Consider the following 23,945-nt stretch of genomic DNA (forward strand, 5'->3'; position numbering starts at 1 on the left):
TTCCAGGTTGCTTTGAGCAATTTCATATGCTTGAAGGTTGTCATGGAAACTATCTTTTGAAAGTCTTGAAGGTGTCTTGAATTCTTTAAAATGAAGGGACTATCCTGGAACATTCTATATGTAGGTTGTTCCACTTTGTGCAAATGCTTTATGTATTTAATAATTAAAAATAATTTTAAATAAGTAATACATTTTCATGGTTCAGAAAGCAGTACAATATAAGAAGATATTCAGTGGAAAAAAATTCGGTTCCGTCCTTGCCCTCATTGTTCATTTATACCCACTCTATAATCAACCATGTTTCTTAGTTTCTTGTTCATTCTTCTAGACTTCTAAAATGCAAATATAAACACATATGAATAAATATTACTCCCTTACCGCAAAAGATAACACACTATACACACTGTTATACACATTAACACTGTACTTGGGTATCTTCACATAGAGAGCTCTACGATTCCCGCCCCCCCCCACCCCCCACCGCCTGGGTCAGCTTTATTGAAGAACTACTTACAGTGAATTGCATTCAATTTAAGTATATAATATGATGAGTTTTGATAATTGTATATATTTGTGAAGGTACTGCAGTTAAGATAGAGAATGTTTTCAGTGGTTTTTGTTTGTTGGTTTTTGTTTTTGCTTTTGTTTCAAAGTATTGTATAGCTGTATCAATCAAGACTGGTTTTGTTTAAAACCAGTCTTTTGTGGTTGAGCACTTGGGTGCTGCTACGAAGAATTCTGTGATTAACAATCTTTTTCACACAGTGTTTTTTTATGGAGGCAGGTAAGTCTGAGGGTAGATTCCCAAATGGGGGATTGCTGAGCCAAAGGAGAAGTAAATAAATTTGGTAGTCATTGCCAATTTGTCCTGCATAGGCTTGGTACCAGTTTGAGCCCCCACTAGCAACGTCTGAGGGTGCCTGTTTGCCTAGTGTAGTTAACAACATGAGTTATGAAACTTCGGATTTTTGCCAGTTAAGTGGAAAATGGTATTTTAATATAGTTTTAATTTGAAGTTCTCTTGTGAAAGTGAGCATATTTTTGTATATTATAGACCATTTGTAGTATTTACTTTTCTGTAAAATACCTGTTTTTACTCTTTACCCATTTTCCTATTGGATTTTGTTTTTTTCTTCTGTTAATTTCTAGGGACTCTTTTTAGGGAGATTAGCTCTTTCTTTGCAAATATACCCATTTTCCTATTGGATTTTGTTTTTTTCTTTTAATTTCTAGGGACTCTTTTTAGGGAGATTAGCTCTTTCTTTGCAAATATCTTTTTCCCAGATTGTTTGCTTTTGACATTGCAAGATCTTTAATTGAAGGGTGTGTGTCTGAGTTTTTGCTACTTTGGATATATTCCTATAAGTTGCTTAGCTTTGATTTATTTCCTTTTCTCCTTTCTTCCTTTCATCTCTCTCTCTCTTTTCCTCCTTCTTTCTTTCCTAGCCTAATTTCTTAAAAAAAAAAAAAAGAATTTGAGACAGCTTGAAGCTGCTTTGTGTTGAACAATAATCAGTTCAGTGGGTCGGTGTTGTTAAATGATTTTAATATATATGACCCTCGTTCATCTCTCTTGAAGGCCATGTTTTTGGTATACTGCGCATTGGAGAAAGAACCTGTGCCAATGTCCTTGCCTCCCGCCTTGGTGCCACCTTCTAAGAGAAAAACGGTCAGTATATCAGGCTCTGTGCGGTTGATCCCCTCATCAGCATCAGCCGAGGAACCTTCCCACTCCTTACCACCTGTAGGCATTTTACCTACCAAAGCACCATTAAGACAGGTATAGATCTATCAGTGTTAAAGGACTTTTTTTTAAGTGCATGGCATTTAACAGTTGATTGCTTGATGAAGACAGAAGGAGCAATCAAAGGGATGAAAGATTTAGAGCACCCTCTGGTTGAACCTGCATAATGTCATGTCCCGGAAAAGACATATAATCCTTCTCCTGCATTTGGCCTTACTTAGGTCATATGGATGTTTTATTGGCTTTGCCTTGATCTACCTGGAATTAGAGTTGGAGACAGAAGATACTCCATGCTAATCTGGCATGCTTGCCTGGGCATAATTAATAGATATTTTTGTTTTTTTAATCCCCAGTTAACTCTTGATTCTTTGGGATCAAATTATCCAATTTTGGGTTGTTTGAGCCTTTTTTTCCTCCAGGCTGCTGCTTGTCAGGCTGAGTAAAGGAAAATAACGGCAGGATATGCAAATCAGCTAATTCAGCTACAGCTAAGAATGCTGAATGAAACTATAAAAAATGGGGATTGAGAATTATTTGAATATTTTGTTTATACAGACTCACAGTTAACCCATATTAATGTGGTCATTAATAAGTCAAGAGTTAACTATGCTTGAATTTACTCATTACTTAAAAGGAAAAAAGTGAAATGGGCATCTGTAAGTATAGTCCCAACTGACCTATATTTTTCTTCTGTAATTTTCTCTTCACCACAGCATTTTGATTAGGGTGTGATGGAATGGTACAGTTAGTGGGGTGGAATTGCTCAGAATTTTGACAGACACTATCATGGATTGCAAGAATGACATTTCAAAGTCTGTTTCATTCTGTCAGAAATTCTCTCTCTCTCTATCTATACATATTTAATTATTTTTATTTTTATTTCTTTCCTGTAGTGGGTTGTATCCCCTGCAGAAAAGGCTAAATATGATGAGATCTTCTTGAAAACTGATAAAGATATGGATGGCTTTGTGTCTGGATTGGAAGTCCGTGAAATCTTCCTGAAGACAGGTTTACCTTCTAACTTACTAGCCCATATTTGGTAAGATTTTATTTAAATTGATTTAGAAAACAAATATGGTTTTGTATAACTCCTGTTTTGTGCATTCTTATTTTTAGGCATTTGTAAATTGGACAGTTTTGTTTCAGAATTTTTTGTAGAGAAAATTTAAATATGAGAATTTCTTCTGGATAATGGATAAAAGCTTGAGAATGGATTACCTGTTTTATAAGATTGACAATGTCAGTTAATGATTATTAAAATGTTAAAATGCAGCATTTGTTTATATCAATTAAACTTAAATTTTTAAGGGAGAATCAAAAAATCTGAAATTTAAACAATATACAAAACAGTATCTTCAAGGTGTGCTCTTATAATTCTGTAGGGCATATGTATTCTGTTATACCTTTACATAGAGAGTACACACTTGGTCCTAAGACAAACTTGAGTGTCTCTAGTGCATATCATGTTAAATGAGACCATGCATATGAAAATTATAGTATGCCTGTTGGCAGTCCACCTGACTATACCAGAGGTTATTTTGAGGTTTTCATGAGGCAGCAAACATCAGATGTGGAACCACATAGCTGCAAAGAGGTACTTAGAAAAGAACAAATGAGGACAGTAGGTCTGCCTTAAGAGGAACAAGAACTCAAGACTGGGAAAGATTAAATATGTGTAACTAATAATAACTGCCACTTTCAAGAGCCTAGGCCAGACAGTGTGCTCAATAAATGGCAGTTGTCATGGGCTTGGCAATATGCCCAGACTTTATGTACTTTACCTTTAATTCTCACTGTAACCTTGCAGAATGTGTGTTATCTCCACTTTATAGATGAAGAAACTAAGGCTTGAAGAGGTTAAAAAAATTTGTTCAAGGTCACAAGAAGAAATAAGTAGAGAAGCTGGAATTCAGGGTTTCTTTGACAACTTACCTATAGTCTGTTCATCAGGCCACATTGGGTTTCAATGAATGAAACAGATCAGGACTTCAGAAAGCTGAGCTTTAGAGAGAGAGAGAGAGAGGGAGGGAGGAGGGAAGGACAAAAGTAAACAGGGTAAAACATTTGCTGTTTCTCTTCAAGTGATTTTGTAAAGCTTTCCACATTGCTGCCTTCTCTTCACATGTGATCTCCATTTGCAGCTGTTGTTTCTGCTTTGACTTGGTGATCCTTATATCCGCCTACTCCCTAGAGTTGCAGGAAGCAAGCCAACGTGGAAATTTTTGCTTGTTTTAGAATCATTCTAACTCCACTAATGAACCAAATTTGTTGAAACTTAGGTTTCATTTTTAACATCTTTTAATGTTGAGAACGTTGGGATTCTTTGGCCCATCACAACTCTTACTCTGTAGTGGTTCTGGAAATTGGTAAGGAAGCACAAAGCAAACCCAGATAAGAGACCTCTGCTCAGCACCAAGGTGAACATTCTCTTTCTCTCTTTTTTTAAAACCATTTTAGCTGATCTCTCTTTTCTAACATTTGAGTTTAAGTTTTGGGCAGGCCAAACACACAGAAATATGAGTTTTTTTTTTTAATTCAACTGATCATTTTTAAAAAGCTACCTAGTCCTATTACTTTTTCCCTGGATTTTTAGAATAGCAGTTGTAGCATTTATATTCTGTTTGTTTTGTTTATTTGTACAGGACATTATGTGACACAAAGGACTGTGGGAAGCTTTCAAAAGATCAGTTTGCCTTGGCTTTTCACTTAATCAATCAAAAGTTAATAAAGGGCATTGATCCTCCTCACATTCTTACTCCTGAGATGGTTCCACCATCAGACAGGGCCAATTTACAAAAGGTAAGACAACTTAATAGAAAACCTGAATGTATTAACAGAAAGAAACAAGTGCTGTGTTAGATGACAGACTTGATTTGAATGAAACAGTGGAGAAAATGTATCTGGCTAGGAGTAGAACAGTATACTGTTTGTGGTTCAGTTTGTGTCTATAAATATGTTCAAACGCCTTGTATGACATCGTTGGGCTGCAGTTCATTTACCCCAACATTCATTACACATATGGCAACCATATTTTCCAATCTAAAAATTGGAAAAATGTGGTCTTCCCCCCCCTTGGATTTGTGAATTTTTATGAATAAGGTATAAAATTTAAATGAAATGTATAGGAATTAAATTATTGTGTTTCATTTGATGATTCACTCTTAATACAAATTTGAAAACAAAATCTAGGAGATTATGATTGTTTGGTGTCATTTTTTTTTTTTTTTAAGATTTTATTTATTTATTTGACAGAGAGAAACAGTGAGAGCAGGAACACAAGCAGGCTTCCCGCGGAGTAGGGAGCCTGATGCGGGGCTCGATCCCAGGACCCTGTTGAGAAGAAATCTTTGTGGTTTTTGCCATGTAGATGACCTTCTTTTCCTGAGCATATGGCCAAATTTCATATCTGAACAGCTAGAAGCAGGTTTTAGCAACTTTTGGTTTCTGGTCAGCAGTGGGAATTTTCAAAACTACATTGTTGTAGCCATGCTATGCCTTGATTTTTCTCTCCTCCTCTAGACATCCTTCCTAGCATAGTATATTTACAATATCTTGGTTCAGCTCAGGTCATGATCCCAGGGTCCTGGGATCGAGCCCCGCATCGGGCTCCCTGCTTGGTGGAGAGCCTGCTTCTCCCTCTCCCTCTGCCTCCCGCTCTGCCTGCTTGTGCTATCTCTCTGTCAAATAAATAAAATCTTAAAAAAAAAAATACATACCTTGCATTTTTAAATATGTTAAGACCTATAAAGTAATTATTGCTGTGGTGATTCTTCAGAGTTAGATGTAATAGAAGTTGTCAAATGTGTGGTGTAAGGAGAGCTGTCCTTAAAATGTCAGTAGAATATTTTGGTTTTGCAGTAATTTTGTCACATAGGTTAAAAAAAAAATCCCATTTTAACCTAATAAAAGTCAAAATTGATTTTTTTTATAAGTCAACTAAATGGAAATTTATAGCCACCAGGTTTAGAAATTACTTGTAAGAGTTTTTATCCTTATATTTTAATAAAATAAGTATTTGATGATCTCTTTTGTGAGTTTTGGGGGAGGGGAGAGCATTTTGTGAAATTTTTGAGATTTCTTGTGACGTAGGATATGGGTTCCCTAAGTTGTGGAAAAGGCTAAAAGTGATGCCACCCAGAAAGATAAAAGTTACAAATTTGTATGTGTGCTCTCTGCTATAACTGTATCTCAGTTGTTTCATCCTTTTTCCCCTTGTCACCTTCATTTTATACCCACTAAGTCTCCCACCAGTGCAAACTACAGATATGACAGAGCTTTCTGAAGCAAATGACATTAGTAGACACTCCAGGTTGCATCTGCTATACAGAGTTTTTAATAGAATTGTCTGAAGTCCGTTCACCAGAGCATAGACACCTTTGGCTATTTATATCAGATACCAATATTATACATTAAAATGGGATTTTATCATTATTGTCTTACCTATTAACCAAAATTTTTAACCTAAATATTAAAAATTTGCATTTGTTTTGTCTTTCAAATAATCTCTTTTCTCTTTATAATCTAATTTTTTTAGAACTGCATTTTTTTGCAGCTTTGACTAATCATTTTTTGAATATTGCTTTCCTTTCTGTGTTTTTTCTAGTTTGGACTATTTTTTCCATTCTGCAGCACTCTGCTTTTCGCCTTTCTTGTACTGTCAGTTTCTTAACTCTACTCTCTCAAGGTTAGAGCTTTACTTTTTGCCTTTTTTAGCATTACAGTTTTTGCTTTATAATTTTGAAATTAGAAGCTTTTTAAGTGGCAAAGTTGATGCAGAGAAAATACCTAAACAGCATGATTTTGTCACATGTCTGTCACTTGGTCCTTGTGTGCATTTTAGATGGCCTTCCTTAGGCTCTTTGATCCCCTTAAAATCACCAAAGTGGAATTTTTGTGTAATGCACAAAACAGGGTGAGAGAAAATATTTTGAAAGAAGAGGACATGCTACATTTTTCTCCATATGCCCTTCTTATACTTCATATACTTTTAGCTGACCTTTTTCCATGTTTCTTGGTTGGATGCCATTTTATTACTTTAGAATGGGAGTTTAATTTCTCTGTTAGCAATTGAGTGACACAAGCTATACCAACTACAGTACACTGATCTTCCTTCTAGAGTCATCTGTGGTATCACCTAACTTGTTTGAGGTTAAACTTATTTGTCTCACTCTTCTTATTTGAGATATTTTTAATAGTGAAAGACTGTCAACTGTGAATCACTTTTTTTGAGTTAGAGTGACAGAGGTGTGGAAGTCATGAGTTTCTTGGTATACTTGCACCTTTCATAGCGAATTTCTCAGTAGCAGCTAGGTGATATAAGTTACTTTTGGTGATAAAAGTGAGACCAAGTCCTAATTTTTCATTTTGTTCAACTGTCAAACTGTCTGGCCAGGCTTAGCTCATAAATCAAGTTTAGACAGACTTAAAATTCTAGTGAATACCTGTCATATTCAGAAATCCACTTTAAAACTTCTAATTTAATTTAGGATGATAAGGGTCTGTATATTAGAGAAACACAGTAAAACAGTAAGAGGTACATTTGATAAAAATTTATAGTTAATAATAAAATTGAGACTAGCATTAATTGAATCCTAATAGATGAATTTTGGTATTGATAGACAAAACATCTGAGGACTAATAATGCAGTGTGCCTAAAGAAATATGGAGGGAATTATTTGCCAGATTTTATTGACATACCTGTTTATCAAGTTGGCTTTTAGGGTGATGGTTTCATTTACCTAAATGATCTTGATATGCAAGCACTGAGGGGCATAATGTGAAATAGACTTGAATTTAATCAGCGGTCTCCTAATCAATATCTCCTATTTGCTGGGTTCAACTTTAGGCAAGTCATTTAAATCTAGTTCCTTAGCTCTAAAATGGGGTTAGTAATAATATCTGCCATACCTACAACCCAGTTTTCAGATTAGTTTTGAGAATTGATTAATGGATTTGAAAGTACTTAGTAAATTGTAAATCATCATATCCATGTGAAGAGATGGGATATTGTGAACTTTTAGGTTTCTTCTTCCATTGTCCAAGTTGGTGACATACATTAAGTCCATAACAACATAAGTGTTAATTCCAAGTTTTATGTTCTGCTAATAAGGTCCTTAATATATTTTAGTTTTACATAAACAGGCCTCAATTTTAACATTTCCTATTGGTGGTTATTCTGTTATTTGTCAGTCTGGTTGTAGCATTAGAGGTAGGTCAGGTGTTTAAAGGAGCAGTTATCTTCTTGCCCTGACTTCAGCCAGATATATAATGCATCAAAAATGGTTCACAAACCATTGTGAGCCAGGGTGGAAGCAACTCATTGGGAGAGTGTCCATCTTAAGAGCATATTCTGTTGAGGAAGTTAATTATAATAATACCTTACATTTGTAAAATGTTACAAAGTTTTAGAGTGACTTTACATACATTATTTATCTCATTTAATTTTTTAAAATATTTTATTTATTTGATAGAGACACAGCGAGAGAGGGAACACAAGCTGGGGGAGTGGGAGAGGGAGAAGTAGGCTTCCCGCTGAGCGGGGAGCCCAATGCGAGGCTCGATCCCAGGACCCTGGGATCATGACCTGAGCCGAAGGCAGATGCCCCTATCTCATTTAATTTTTAAAGAGACAGGGCAGAGATTATTTCCCTATTTTATAGTAAAGATAGTGCAGCTAGTAAAATGGCAGAGCCCAGAATAAACCCAGCTAGATTTTCTAACTACAGGTACCATTCAGAGACCAATTTTGACACTTTCATTATTGAAAGAAAACCATATGTAAAGGATGTCATATGTGAAAACAGTTTCATATATGGTGATATTAATACTTACTATAGAACATGCTGAGCAGTTGGTGCTACTTTAAATAGAGTAGGCACTAAAATTGTTTAACAAAAGTAAATGTTGAATTGAATAAAATCAACTACCATTATGATTCTGAGATTGAACAAAAATTTGTTTACTTACTTTGTGCCAGATGACATGAGTACAAATAAGTCAATGTCCATCTCCCCAAGAAATTTATTCTTTAATGGAGAATTAGTTTATAAATTTGGTATCCGTTTTACTTCAAGGTTTAAACAGGCGCTAGGATCAAGTGACAAAGACTTTGGGATCTGGAGTGGTGGTACCTATTATAGAGCAACAGCTTTTAGAGAATTTAAGGGAAAATGTCTCTGTTTATAACTGTGTGTGTGCGTGTGTGTAAATTACCCTAGATATTTTCTTAAATGAATTTAAAGTATTAGTAATACTGTAAAATGTGTAATAATCTGTATTTATGTAGTGCTTTTAAACATTTTTAATACTTCACCATATATAGATTTATAGTAATAATGTTATAATTGTGAACTTTTTGTTTTTAGAACATCATAGGATCAAGTCCTGTTGCAGATTTCTCTGCTATTAAGGAGCTAGATACCCTTAACAATGAAATAGTTGACCTACAGAGGTATGTAAAGTAAAATTACAACTGACTATGTAGATATACACACACACACACACTCTTCTGTTTTTAATATGTATCTTGGTAAATGCTACTTTATTTAAGTACCATGGTTCTTGACTTGGGAATACATGAACGCTGTTGCTTTTTTTTTTCCAGTGTAACCTATCAAATCTAAGGCAACCCTTTAATTGCAGGATGCACTATTTTCTTATGTACCACTAAACTAAAAATCACTGCCAAATAAACAGTGGCATCAGCTATAAATACTATCTGACTTTAGGCAGTGAAAAATGTGTATCTTAGAATGAATAGAATACAGTTTTCCTCCAGCTTTAGATATTTGAATAGTATATTAGAAAAACATTATTTAATACATTTTATGGAAGGAGTGTTAAATGCATATACCATGCCGAGAGCTTTCATAATTGTTACCTCATTTGCTTCTCACAGAAACCTTATGACTTGAGTTAGATTTTATTGTTCCTCGTTTACAGTTAAGGAGTTCAGGTGCTTAGAGAGTTATTTTGCCCAGTCATACAAACCTGTCAGCAGTAGAACTAATAATACCTGATCTCAGGACTACTTGATTTGGAGTTGTCTTCTCTCTTATACATAGGTACTATGTAGAATGGACTTAAATACAATTGGATTTGAATCTAAATACAGCAGGCACTATTGATATTTACTAGAAACTTTATATTAATACTATAAAAGTGACCTCCTGAAATTACTTTTTTAAAAATGAGACCATTTTTCCATCTACAAGGCATTGGGTTTAAATATCATTTTGTATTTACAGAAACCTTTTTCTGTTTTTAACCTTCATAACACTTTGAAGCAGATAATGGCTGATTATTTTATTGATGGTACTGAGACATAAGGGGGTTGTTGAATGATTTATCTGGGCCATATGGCAAGAAATAGGGAATGATCTTTCCTCATTCATGAGGCTACATTAAAATTGCTATAGAGAAACTTAGTTATTACGATTTTTCAGTTGCAAGAAAGAATTCAACCCAAGCTAATTCAACCCAAGCTAATTTAAGTGAGAGTGAATTTATTAACTTCTGAAATTAAGATCTCTTAGAGGTAGAGATGGCTTAAGGAATAACTTCATACTGGGGTTCAAATGATATAATCTGTTTTCTTGCTCTATTTATTGTCTCCACTTCCACTGGGTTGTTCTAGTCTCAGATGGAATTTCCCATTATATTGTCAAAAGGGCTATAGCACACCTAGCCTTGTGTATTTGTATTTCAGATCTAGTGGATCCACTAGATCTTTTCTGGCAGTTCCTGTAAAATCCCTAAGATTCCATGTGATTGTACTCGCTTAGGGCCATGACTGTCCCTGAAACAGGGGCCAGGGATGTATAGTTTATTGATTTGCCATGAACTCTGTCATGGGAGTGGTGGGAGGGTAGTTTGTTACTAGGACCACATAAGAGGAGTGAGTATCCTGACATGAAAATTCTGCCAGAAGGAGGCGTGGATTCTGGGGAGGTAAATGTCTACTGAAGGCAGCATAGCTTCAAATACACAGTAATTTCTTTTTTTTTTTTTTTATTAACATATAATGTATTATTTGTTTCAGGGGTACAGGTCTGTTATTCATCAGTCTTACACAATTCACAGCGCTCACCATAGCACATACCCTCCCCAATGTCCATCACCTAGCCACCCCATCCCTCCCACCACCCTCCACTCTAGCAACCCTCAGTTCGTTTCCTGAGATTAAGAGTCTCTTATGGTTTGTCTGCCTCTCTGGCTTCGTCTTGTTTCATTTTTCCCTCCCTTCCCCTATGATCCTCTGTCTTGTTTCTCAAATTCCTCATATCAGTGAGATCATATGATACTTGTCTTTCTCTGATTGGCTTATTTTGCTTAGCATAATACCCTCTAGTTCCATCCACATCATTGCAAATGGCAAGATTTCAATTTTTTGATGGCTGCATAATATTCCATTGTATATATATATACACAGCATCTTCTTTATCCCTTCATCTGTTGATGGACATCTAGGCTCTTTCCATAGTTTGGCTATTGTGGACATTGCTGCTATAAACATTGGGGTACAGGTGCCCCTTTGGATCCCTACATTTGTATCTTTGGGGTAAATACCTAGCAGTGCAATTGCTGGGTTGTAGGGTAGCTCTATTTTCAACTTTTTGAGGAACCTCCATACTATCTTCCAGAGTGGCTGCACCAGCTTGCATTCCCACCAACAGTGTAGGAGGGTTCCCCTTTCTGTGCATCCTTGCCAACATCTGTCATTTCCTGACTTGTTAATTTTAGCCATTCTGACTGGCGTGAGGTGGTATCTTATTGAGGATTTGATTTGGATTTCCCTGATGCCGAGTGATGTTGAGCACTTTTTCATGTGTCTGTTGGCCATTTGGATGTCTTCTTTGCAGAAATGTCTGTTCATGTCTTCTGCCCATTTCTTGATTGGATTATTTGTTCTTTGGGTGTTGAGTTTGATAGTTCTTTATAGATTTTGGATACTAGCCCTTTATCTGATATGTCATTTGCAAATATCTTCTCCCATTCTGTCGGCTGTCTTTTGGTTTTGTTGACTGTTTCTTTGCTGGTGCAAAGCTTTTTATCCTGATGAAGTCCTAATAGTTCATTTTTGCCCTTGCTTCCCTTGCCTTTGGCAATGTTTTAGGAAGAAGTTGCTGCGGCTGAGGTCGAAGAGGTTGCCGCCTGTGTTCCCCTCAAGGATTTTGATGGATTCCTGTCTCACATTTAGGTCTTTCATCCATTTTGAGTCTATTTTTGTGTGTTGTGTAAGGAAATGGTCCAGTTTCATTCTTCTGCATGTGGCTGTCCAATTTTCCCAACACCATTTGTTGAAGAGACGGTCTTTTTTCCATTGGACATTCTTTCCTGCTTTGTTGAAGATTAGTTGACCATAGAGTTGAGGGTCCATTTCTGGGCTCTCTGTTCTGTTCCCTTGATCTGTGTGTCTGTTTTTATGCCAGTACCATACTGTCTTGATGCTGACAGCTTTGTAATAGAGCTTGAAGTCCGGAATTGTGATGCCACCAGTTTTGCTTTTCTTTTTCAACATTCCTCTGGCTATTCGGGGTCTTTTCTGGTTCCATACAAATTTTAGGATTATTTATTCCATTTCTTTGGAAAAAGTGGATGGTATTTTGATAGGGATTGCATTAAATGTGTAGATTGCTCTAGGTAGCATAGACATCTTCACAATATTTGTTCTTCCAATCCATGAGCATGGAACGTTTTTCCATTTCTTTGTGTCTTCCTCAATTTCTTTCATGAGGATTTTATAGTTTTCTGAGTACAGATCCTTTGCCTCTTTGGTTAGATTTATTTCTAAGTATCTTATGGTTTTGGGTCCAATTGTAAATAGGATTGACTCCTTAATTTCTCTTTCTTCTGTCTTGCTGTTGGTGTATAGAAATGCAGCTGATTTCTGTGCATTGATTTTATATCCTGCCGCTTTACTGAATTCCTGTATGAGTTCTAGCAGTTTTGGGGTGGAGTCTTTTGGGTTTTCCACATAAAGTATCATATCATCTTCAAAAAGTGAGAGTTCACTTCTTTGCTGCAAATCCACAGTAATTTCAGTGATTAGCCTTAGTATCATCTATCTCTTTGAACAATATGACTTGACATTCTATAAATGTAAGTCTGGGCACAGTGTCATTGTGTAGTTTTTTTGTTTGTGTTTTCTTTTTTGTTTTTTTTGTTTTTAATTTTTTGTTTTATTTAGTTTTGAGGTTATCTGCCTTTTAAGTTCTGTCATATTCTTATTTCCTGCTCAAAAATTGGCCTTTGTCTATTTACATAAAGCCTCTACTCTTGGCATCACAGAAAGTAAAAAACAAAAACAGAAACAAAACTCTTGGGGATTATATAGTCCAATTTTTTCCTTACTCATGAAAAAAACTCAGTCACACATCAAGTTGGCAACAGTGCTGGGTGGCACCCCAAATCCAGTTGTGTTAAGTTATAGTTCTGCATTCTTTCTATTATATATTTGCCTCTCATTAAGATTTAAAGATTTTTTACTTTGGTTCAGAACAGAAGAAGTAAACATTCCATTATTGAGTCTATAATGGTGTGTAGACTTTTCATATGGTCTATATATGGTCTATTAACGTTTTTGCTTGCCTTATGTGTAATATACATTGAATAATAGCTAGATTTGAAAATACTTGTCTTCTGTGCCTCTCGCAGATATGCCCCAATATTCTAGGACTTGCTTGACTTCCAACAGTAATTAACACATGAAATGTTTTTGGAGTGAGCTTTAATAGGAAATAGAGCATCATACATAAAGTGTTCTTACCAGTGCACACATTTCTAATATTAGTTACATTTTGGTAAACTGAGCTTTCACTAACTTCTAATAACCATAATGTTAGGTTATACTAGTGACAGTCTTCTACAGTGAATCACAACTAAAACATAAAAACATATCTAACATTTTGTGACTGTCTTATTAAGAAAATCATACAGCTCCAAAACCTTGTTAGGTTTTAGGTTGTAGTCATATTGTATAAATGTGTAAAACACTTACACATGATTTGGCATTTGTGAAAATATTTTCACTAGGCTTTTATTTTAGATGAGATCTACAGTGTAGGCAAACTTCTATCATCTGTCAACCCCAGTAATATAATGAGACTCATCAACCCATGCTAAAATTATGGTTGTTAAAATTCACTTTTGTAAATGGTTGTGTTCGGTCCCTATATCACCAACTCTTCAAGATACTACATTATAAACCTTGGTTTTTGTTATTGTGAATAACAATTTTTCTGTGCCATAGTATTACACTTCAGCCTTTGAATTGTTTATTAATATATCAGGATGTAATAAGTATAACTATGAAACAGGAAAAAAGAATTTAAACAGATTTTGCTTATGGCTTTTACTAAATTGCTATCTGACAAAAGATTAGCCCCCCACCCTTAAAGATTTTATTTATTTATTTGCTAGAGAGAGAGAGAAAGAGGGAGAGAATAAGCAGGGGGAGCCGCAGGCAGAGGGAAAAGCAGGCTGAGCAAGGAGCCTGATGTGAGACTCTAGCCAAGGACCCTGGGATCATGACCTGAACTGAAGGCAGATGCTTAACTGACTGAGCTACCCAGGCACCCCTAGATTAGCCCCTTCTTATTTGCTGGTTTTCAGATGAAGATATGTAATTTCAGTCCAGGGACCAAATTATAAATCAACAATAAATAATATGGAATTATAATGAGTATGTAATGAATATGGTGCTTTGCAAATTTATTTTTCCCTTCTCAATGATCATTATAATGCATACTTGTAACTATTTTGAAAATACAGAAAAGCATAATGAAGAAAAGATTGTTTCTTAGAATAATATTTTGTTTTGACCATTGAAAATCAAAAGAGATAAGAAAAGCAATATATATAACCTCAAGAGTTAGTTGAGTAAAGAATGTTCTTTGTCACTAGTCAGAAAATGAGATGTTTCTATCTCTGGTTCATGAAGTTGTTTTCTAGTTGAAAATATTTAAGACATTGAGAGTTTGAGGCAGGATGCCTTTTTGTCATTTTTTTCTTTAAATTTTTAATATAATTCCTTCAACATTTTCTATATAGGAACTTAATTCTGTCCGTCAGGTTAAACGAGCATGATATTTTTAACTTAAGGAAAAACAGTAGTTGTAATACCAGGGCAGTGGTGCTGGGAGCCTCGTGGGCATGGTGCCATTTGTTACTGGCATGGGTGGCAGTGACACAACGCTGAGCATGCACCAAACCGCAACAGCAGCGGCACCTCCGTCCACTGTTCCAGCCCCTGTGCTGGTGCAGCCACTCCCACTCCCTCTGCTCTGTCTCCCTTCGTTCACACCATGGCTGATCAGCTGACCGAAGAACAGATTGCTGAGTTTAGGGAAGCTTTCTCCCTATTTGACAAAGATGGTGATGGTATCATCACAACAAAGGAACTTGGACTGTCATGAAGTCCCTGGGTCAGAACCCAACAGAAGCCAAATTGCAGGATATGATCAACAGGGTGGAGGCTTATGGTAATGGCACCATTGATTTCCCAGAATTTTTGACTATGATGGCTAGAAAAATGAAAGATACAGACAGTGAAGAAGAAATTGGTGAGGCATTACGATGCGTCTTTGATAAGGGTGACAATGGTTAATCATTGTGGCAGAACTATGTCATGTCATGACAAACTTAGAAAAACTAACAGATGAAGAAGTAGATGAAATGATCGGAGAAGCGGATATTGATGGAGATGGACAAGTCAACTATGAAGAACTTGTACAGATAATACTGCAGAATGACCTACTTTTAACTCCTTCCCCCGCCCCCAGAAGAATTAGAAGAATCAGACTGACTCTTTTACTTATCTCTTCCTCCCCCTCCCCCCCAAAAAAGTTCATTTACTCATTCTGTTTCTAGATAGCAAAACTGAATGTCATAAGTGTGTTCTGGCCATACACACAAAATCTGCATGTATTGCCTGGTGGCCTGTCCCTTAAAGATCAAGCTATGTATCAGTTTTATAATATAAGTATTTGTAATACCTTAATGATCAGGAAGCAATTAGTGGACTCCTTGTAGTTCCATTTGCTAATGATTAATTCACTGGGCTGGCCAGTTTTTCATGCATACAGCTTGACAATTAAGCACATTCAGGCATTTGTATTAAAAATGAAAAATGAAAAAACAAATTTAAAACCTATCCAAATGACTTGTAGCTCAGTTTGTTAGTATCAATTGTTATAACTGGTTTACTCAAAACAAACATTTAAAATTGGCTTACCTCAGGATGCTGTGCAGAAAAAATGGGTGAAGGATAAACTGTCTAGACATAGCCCCTCTTGTACTTGCATATGCCCCGAGCCTTGGTGATGCCACATATCCTGGTGGCATGCTGCATGTATTATTTTAGCATTATCCTCATTGCACTAGAGTGAAATGGGTGTCAGGCTGTCACCACTCACACAAATTTTTAAAAAGAAGCCTTTACCAAGGGAGCCTCTTTGGACTCTGTTTTTAAAGGCTTCTGAACCATGATGTGGAGCCAGCAGAGAGTAGGCTGCAGCTGTGGACTTCAGCACAACCATCAACATTGCTGTTCAAGAAATTACACTTTCTGTGCATTCCAAGTTGTAAATGCTAGTCTTTTTGTCCAATAAAAAGACCATTTACTTAAAATGTAGTTGGGATGTCATAATCTTTTCAAATACTGGATCTCCTAACTGAGCCTAAGACCTCTATTTTTCATTTGCCTACTAGAGAATGTCCAGTAGACATGACTTTCCAATCTTCCCCTGACTACTATCCTTGTCTCATTTATTTGCTTTTCTCAGTGATGTCACCATTCATCTAGTCACTCAGGCTAGAAATCTGAGATTTTTCTTCCTCTTATCTGTATTCTTCTATCTTTGAAATGTTTCTTGAAATCATTCCTACCTTTCCATCTCCTTTGCCTGATCACCTCCTTCTGATCTTTCAAATCTCACCTTAGACATCACTTCCTCTGGGAGGGGGAGCCTTCTCTGACTTGTTTACCTCCCAACCCTCATACTACCAAATCTTACCTAGTTTTAGTATTTACAGTAGTCATAGCATTTATCATACTTTTTTATAATCATCTCTTTTATTTGGATCTCCTGCTAGCCAGTGTACTTCTTAAGCATAAGGACTATTTGCTTGTTCACTGTTCTATCCTTAATGCCTAGCTTATATAAAAGATGAGAAAATAACTTTCAGTATTGTTGAAATCTGTCCTCTCTGGACTATTATTTCTGTCTTAGTTTTACTAACTCTTTACCTCTTCGCTGGATTACTGTTGTAACCTCCTAATTGACTCCGTGCTTTGTGTCTCTCCTTCCTTCCTTTGCACCTCCAAGTGATGTATAAAATACAACTCAGATCCCTTAGTGACTTCCTATCCCCAACTGGATTCAGCTCACTTTTCTGAGTATGACATGAAGTCTCTTCTTTCATGGTTTTCCTTTGGCTTCCTGACCATTCTTCTGTCTTAGCCACCTCCCACAGTAAAGTAGAATCCTTTTTTTCTAGGGCACCATCAGGCTCCTTGAGAGCAGACACCATGTGTTTCCTTTTGCATCTCAATGTTGAGCATGGTGCTCTACATTTTGGTTTTACCCCTTCTCTCAAGCCATGTGGTTGGATGGACCTCTGCCGTCAACATGCCACACATTTTTATTCTTTGCTTCTCATCCTGTTGTTCCCCTTTGTTCCCCTTTTACCTTGTAAACTTTTATTTACCCAGCTTAAATATCATCTGCTTTGTCAAACCTTCACTGAAATCTTGATTGCTAATTGCTTTTTTCTTTCTACTTCTAGAAACTTTATTCCTTTGCAGTAGTACTCACCATATTTTATTGTGGTCTTCATTTTAATTTGAACTCCTTTAGGGCAGGGCCCATGTCTTATTCACTTGGATAGGTTTAGAAGTTAATGCACACAATACCTGACACCACAGAATCTCAGTATAGGTTAATTGGTTGAATGAATCAATCAACGTATGTTACAAATATTAGAATATTTCCCAGACTCAATTTCTGTCAAGTTTATGGCAGATTAGAAGCCATGTATTAAAGGATGAAAAGACAAGAGATCTTCTGAATAATAGGTTATTTTCAAGACTGTGGAAGAGGCTTTTTTTAAAAAATTTTTTTTATTGTTACGTTAATCACCATATATTATGGAAGAGGCTTTTATAGACAAAAGGATTTTTAATCCTCCCAGGGACATTAAGTATAGGGGGCTGATTTTTCATATTTTGACGACCTATTTTTGTGTCAGGGATTCCTCTGAGAATCTGATGAAGGCTTTTAGGCCCCTCCTCCTTCCAAAAGAGTATGTGTATCCATGTACACCATTCTGTATTTATTTCAGGAGTTCCGAGACCTTTAAAAACTATCCATGGATCCATTTTTTAAGAACCCTTGCTCTGAAACTAAAATGTTTCAAATAGAGAAGTTCTTGACAGTGAAAAGTCAAAACTTGCTTCAGTCACTAAGATAGCACAGTGGTGGTGAATTGTGCTGAGGCAGGAGTTAATATTTATTTGTCTTCTATCAGCTTCTACTTCCTTCCTGTCTCTGTCCTTTTAGCAAGAACATCAGGAAGTAAAAGCTACATCCTGTCAGGCCAGTTTGTTATCCTGGTCTTGAAACTTGTTATCCTGGTCTTGGGCTAGTAAACAGGATAGGTAATTACAGTAATAGTTATTAGATATTGTGCTATGCCTGCTTTATATAATTTCTCTTATTTGATTCTTTTTTTTTTAAAGATTTTATTTATTTGACAGAGAGAGACACAGCGAGAGGGGGTACACAAGCAGGGGGAGTGGGAGAGGGAGAAGCAGGCTTCCCACTGAGCAGGGAGCCCGATGCAGGGCTCGATCCCAGGACCCTGAGATCATGACCTGAGCTGAAGGCAGACGCTTAATGACTGAGCCACCCAGGCACCCCTCTCTTATTTGATTCTTGCAATATCAGCTAAGGATAAGTAGTTTTATCCCAATTTTTCAGATGAAGAATAGACAAGTCTTCTTTTCTAAGAAGCTTTCCTTGGTATCTCCCTCAGCTCAGAGAGCATTCAATTTCCTTCTCTCAGAATGCTTACAGTACTGAATTATATTTCTTTCTGTAGTAAATTCTGAGCTATGTGTGATAGCACAGACTGTTTCTTATTTCTAATGAGGCAATATAGTATATTATTTCAGAGCATGGCTTTCCAACCAGATTGCCTAGTTTGGCTCCTGACATGACTTAGCCAAGTAACTTAACCATCTGTGCCTCAGTTTCTTCATCTGTGAAGTGGAAATGTGACTAATATGTAAAATGCTTAATATCTTTCTTGGAATGTGATAAATTCTCAGTATACATTCATAGTCGTTGGTATCGTCGTTATCATCATCATCCCCAACAACCAGCTTAGCACTTTACTGAATAGGTGCTCAGCACACACTGGTTCCAGTAGCTGAATGAACACTCTCTTTCCCTAGTTAAAGAAATACTGGAACTGTGTAGCCAGGGAGCCAGAATTTGTGTTCCTAAATATGTAGATCTCTATTCCAGTCATATTTAGGAACTGATTTTTGAAAAACCTATTTAAGGCAGCATTAGCATACAGTTTGAACTTTAAAAAAATTTATGTTTTGAGGGTTTAGTTCCGTTCACATACCATTAGAAACCATTAGCTCTGAAGAGAGCATTGCTTATACCATTGAATCTGGAGCTCTTTTGCTTATATGATCCGACCTGACCTGTTTCTGGCCCCGTAAAGATCTGTGGTACTATTAGACCTCAATTGTGACTACCTCAACAGTGGTGAGACTGATTGAATAATTGAAGCTGTAGGTTGTAGTGTGCTTTTGTTGGTAATAAGGAGTCAGTCTAATTAATTTTCACACAGAGTGCATGGCTCAGCATTTAAAACCTTTGTTAAGGGAGACTGCCCTTATTTGAAACCCCGCCTGCTAAAGTTTGAGTCTGCACTATCTAATACAGTAGCCACTAGCCACATCTGGCTATTGAGCACTTAAAATATGGCTAATCCTAATTAAGATGTGCTGTTAGTGTAAACTATATTGGATTTCAAAAAAGAATGTAAATATTTTGGCTATACTGGATTAAGTAAAACATATAAATTTCACTTGTTTCTTTTTACTTTTTAATATGTGGCAATTTGATCGTTTAAAATTATGTATGTGGCTTACATTGTATTTATGTTGGATTGCTCTGGTCTTTTTTATTATTTATTTATTTATTTATTCATTTATTTTTTGCACACTCACTCTCCCTGTATACTTTTTTTCATTATTTTAGGACTTCAAAAATTTTGAAATTGTGAACTTTCCACTCAGGCATGAGCTGGTTTATCTTTCTTTCTTTATTTTTTTAATTATGTTATGTTAATCACCATACATTACATCATTAGTTTTTGATGTAGTGTTCCATGATTCATTGTTTGTGTATAACACCCAGTGCTCCATGCAGTATGTGCCCTCTTTAATACCCATCACCAGGCTAACCCATCCCCCCCAGCCCCCTCCCCTCTAAAACCCGCAGTTCGTTTCTCAGAGTCCATAGTCTCTCATGGTCCGTCTCCCCCTCCGATTATTTTTTATTTTTAAAGATTTTATTTATTTATTTGACAGGGAGAGAGAGAGAGACAATGAGAGAGGGAACGCAAGCAGGGAGAGTGGGAGAGGGAGAAGCAGGCTTCCCGCTGGGCAGGGAGCCCAGTGCGGGGCCCCATCCCAGGACCCAGGGATCATGACCTGAGCTGAAGGCAGACGCCTAACCACTGAGCCAGCCAGGTGCCCCTGGTCTCAGTCATTTATATTCTATAAAAATTATATTTGCTTTCATTATTTTGTGGCACTGGTAGCTTACTAAGGGGCTCTTACCTCTTTTAAGAGAGCAGTAATTTTTAAGATGTGTTAAAGTTTGTCTTTGGGAAACAAAAATAACTACCAAGAACTTTCAGCTCCTGAAGGATAGGAGTCAGTTTCTACCCACCTATTTAAGTCCTAACTGCCATCACTGTGGATGCTTGATTGAAACTTTTAAAAAGCCAGTAAATATTGTACTTTTATACTAGTAAATAGTATAATGGTAATAATAATAGCTGACATTTATTAAGCACTTATTGTGTGCTGGGCATTGGGCTGAAATCTTTCTAGATGTAATAAAAATTAGTCCTTCTTATCAACTTTATTATCCCTGTTTTATAATTAGGAAAATTAAGGCCTTGTTTTACATTTCTTTTCTTTTACTTTTTTCATCTCCTTTTGTCCTGTCAGATACGTAGAATAAATTAATTATTTGGGGTTTGCAGAATGAGCTTTTATTTCTCCTTTTAAAAATGAACCATCAAATTTTGGATTCTGCCACTGACAGGGCAGCAGTTGTGTGAGCAACACCCAAAGTTTGTGTTTTCCTTGATCCCAGCTAGGGTTTCTTTTCAGTAATTTTTGCCTGTCAATATATTCTCTGAGTTATTTTTAAAAAATGAAACTTGTTAAAACAGCCTTGCAGAATTAAGAAGTTTAGTTATTCCGTAGAACCATATGCACTTAAACTGTTATAGCATTTGTCTTACTGTTTTATGATTAATGGCTATGTTTTTTTCCGCAGCAAACTATCGGTAGGGGTCCAACGTCAGTCTTGTTTGGCATTTAGTAGATATTCGATAACTGTCAAAAGAATGAAATAATATACGGTCATAGAGAGATTATATACTTAAGGCAACTTTTAGAGAAATTAAATACTTAAAGGTACAAATCAATGTCTTTACTCTCAAACTTTAACTCAAGTTTTTATCAAATCACTGTGAATTCTTAGAGTGAAAGGCTGTCTAACTTTCAAACCAAAAGGCTGGTTTGAAGTACAAGTCAGGATTTTCTTCTCAACTCTCTATAGTTGTTACTCTAGCTCAAGACTTCTGACAGTTCTCAAGATAAGCAGAGTCAGAGTGTTCTATTGCCTTTCTAGCAATTGTCATCAGCTTTCTGAGCAATAAGAGCCTCTACTTCCTCTCTTCTTCTACAGAGCAGAAGTCAGCAGAAAAAGAAGTTATGTTGCTAAATAATGCCTTTCAGAGTTCAAAAAAGCACAGCTCGGAAACCTTTAGGGACTCTCCTTTCCTGTATATTAAAAGACTATGTCTTTACCTAGTACTGAAATTCTTTTATTGTCCTACCTTGATTTTCAATTCCAGCTTCATTTATCACACATGAACCCTCCATCCTAGATATTTAATCTATCTAGAATTTTCTCAGCTCTGTGCTTTCTTCTTTTTCATTATTTTTTGTGATAAAATATACATAGCACATTTACTATTTTAGCCATTTTTAATCATGTAATTCGGTGTTATTAAGTACATTCATTTTCTTGTACAACATTACCACTATTCATCTCCAGAATTTTTTCATCTACCCAAGCTGAATGATTTAATTGGACTTGATAGCGACTTAACTTTAATCACATAAAATTCTACTCCTATAAGTTCTGTCCCCTCCATTTTGTTATTGATGTCATAAATCATATCTTTATACATTCTATATCTACTAACAGATATAATTATTTTTTATGTGTTTGTCTTTTAAATCCTGTAGAAAATTTATTTATTTTTTTTAAAGATTTTGTTTATTTATTTGAGAGAGAGAGAATGAGAGACAGAGAGCACGAGAGGGAAGAGGGTCAGAGGGAGAAGCAGACTCCCCGCCGAGCAGGGAGCCCGATGCAGGACTTGATCCCGGGACTCCAGGATCATGACCTGAGCCGAAGGCAGTCGCTTAACCAACTGAGCCACCCAGGTGCCCAAAATCCTGTAGAAAATTTAAAGGGAAGTTGCAAACCAAAATTACAATAATACTGGTTTTTGTTCTTGCCCATGTATCTTTCATTGGAGATCTTTATATTTTCATATGGCTTCGAGTTACTGTCTAGTAGCATCCTTTCATTTCAACCTGAAGGATTCACTTTAGCATTTCTTGTAGCACAGGTCTAATGATGAGGAAGTCACTCAGCCATTGTTTATCTGGGAATATCTTAACTTCTCTCTCATTTTGGAAGGACAGTTTTGCCAGATAGTGTTTTTCATTTTTTTTTTTTTAACACTTACATATATCATCCCACTGCCTTCTGGCCATCAAAGTTTTTGCTAAGAAATCTACTGATAATCTTATTGAAGATCCTTTGTATGTGACTAGTCTTTCTTACTGCTTTCAAGATTGTCTTTCAGCAGTTTCATTATAATGTGTCTCAGTGTGGATCTCTGGGTTTTCCTGCTTGGAATTTGTTGAGCTTCTTGGATTGTAGATTAGTGTGTTTTGTCAAATTTGGGAAGGTTTCTTCTTAGTCTGCCTCTTAGTCTGCTGTTTTGCTGACATCTTGTGTGCTTTCTTGCATAAGTTCTTCATTTTGAAATGCCACTTTTCTATCTGACATTCATTATTTCCTTCAAGCCTTAGCTGAAGTCTCACCTCCTTCACAAAGCATGCCCAGGCTGGAGTAATTTCTGTTGATAAACATACCACTTTCTATCTGTACAGCTTATCTTGCGGTTAATGAACCTGCCTTCACTGATACCAAGCAAGCCTTTTCTGACCCTCTCCAGGGAGAGTCAGGTACCCATCTACTGTGTTCCCACAGCACCTTGTGCTTGCCCATTCTGGCACCCAGTACACTGCATTGTGATTATCTTTTTATATTTTTCTGCCAGACCCCTCAGATACATTGAATTCTGAGTTTCTTAATGGCCGGTACCTGTCTCATTGTTTTTTGTAGCCCCAAAGTGTAGCACAGTAACAGGTATATAGTAAGATTCAGTATTTGTTTGTTGAATCAGTAGATAGGTCTTAAAGTTGCATAGGGATGTATTATTGAGTTTTGTTGTGTATTTTCTTTTTCACTCCTTGTAGCAATCCCCACATATGATATATAAAGTAGATACTATATTCAATTTATTTTAAGGAATTGGCTCACACAAATGTGGGAGCTGGCAAGTCTGAAATGTGTAGGACAGGCCAGTAGGTTGGAGACTCAGGGTAGAGTTGATGTTGTAGCTCAAGTCCAAACACAGTTTGGACATAGAATTCCCTCTTCTTTGGGGAACCTCAGGTTTGTTTTTTTTTCTCTTAAGGTTTTAAACTAATTGGGTGAAGTCCATTCATACTATGATGAGTAATTTATTTTACTCAAAGTCTACTGATTTAAATGTTAATTTCATCTAAAAAAATATC

General features: G+C 36.3%; 1 protein-coding gene and 1 pseudogene across 3 annotated transcripts in view; both read left to right on the plus strand.

Annotated features, from left to right (window-relative positions):
• EPS15 (epidermal growth factor receptor pathway substrate 15) overlaps positions 1 to 23,945 on the plus strand; it is a 140,127-nt gene that overhangs the window by 55,512 nt on the left and 60,670 nt on the right. For all 3 annotated transcript variants that reach the window (XM_028106749.2, XM_028106748.2, XM_028106750.1), the window contains 4 exons: positions 1,580 to 1,669; positions 2,638 to 2,783; positions 4,387 to 4,543; positions 9,109 to 9,194. In XM_028106749.2, the coding sequence (XP_027962550.1) occupies positions 1,580 to 1,669; positions 2,638 to 2,783; positions 4,387 to 4,543; positions 9,109 to 9,194 (479 nt within the window). The remainder of the gene's footprint in view (positions 1 to 1,579; positions 1,670 to 2,637; positions 2,784 to 4,386; positions 4,544 to 9,108; positions 9,195 to 23,945) is intronic.
• Positions 14,751 to 15,613, plus strand: LOC114212043 (neo-calmodulin pseudogene; annotated as a pseudogene).

This window comes from Eumetopias jubatus, unplaced genomic scaffold, assembly GCF_037043125.1.
Source record: "Eumetopias jubatus isolate StellerSeaLion01/CBP00866 unplaced genomic scaffold, mEumJub1_p1.0 scaffold_4, whole genome shotgun sequence".
NCBI lineage: Eukaryota > Metazoa > Chordata > Mammalia > Carnivora > Otariidae > Eumetopias > Eumetopias jubatus.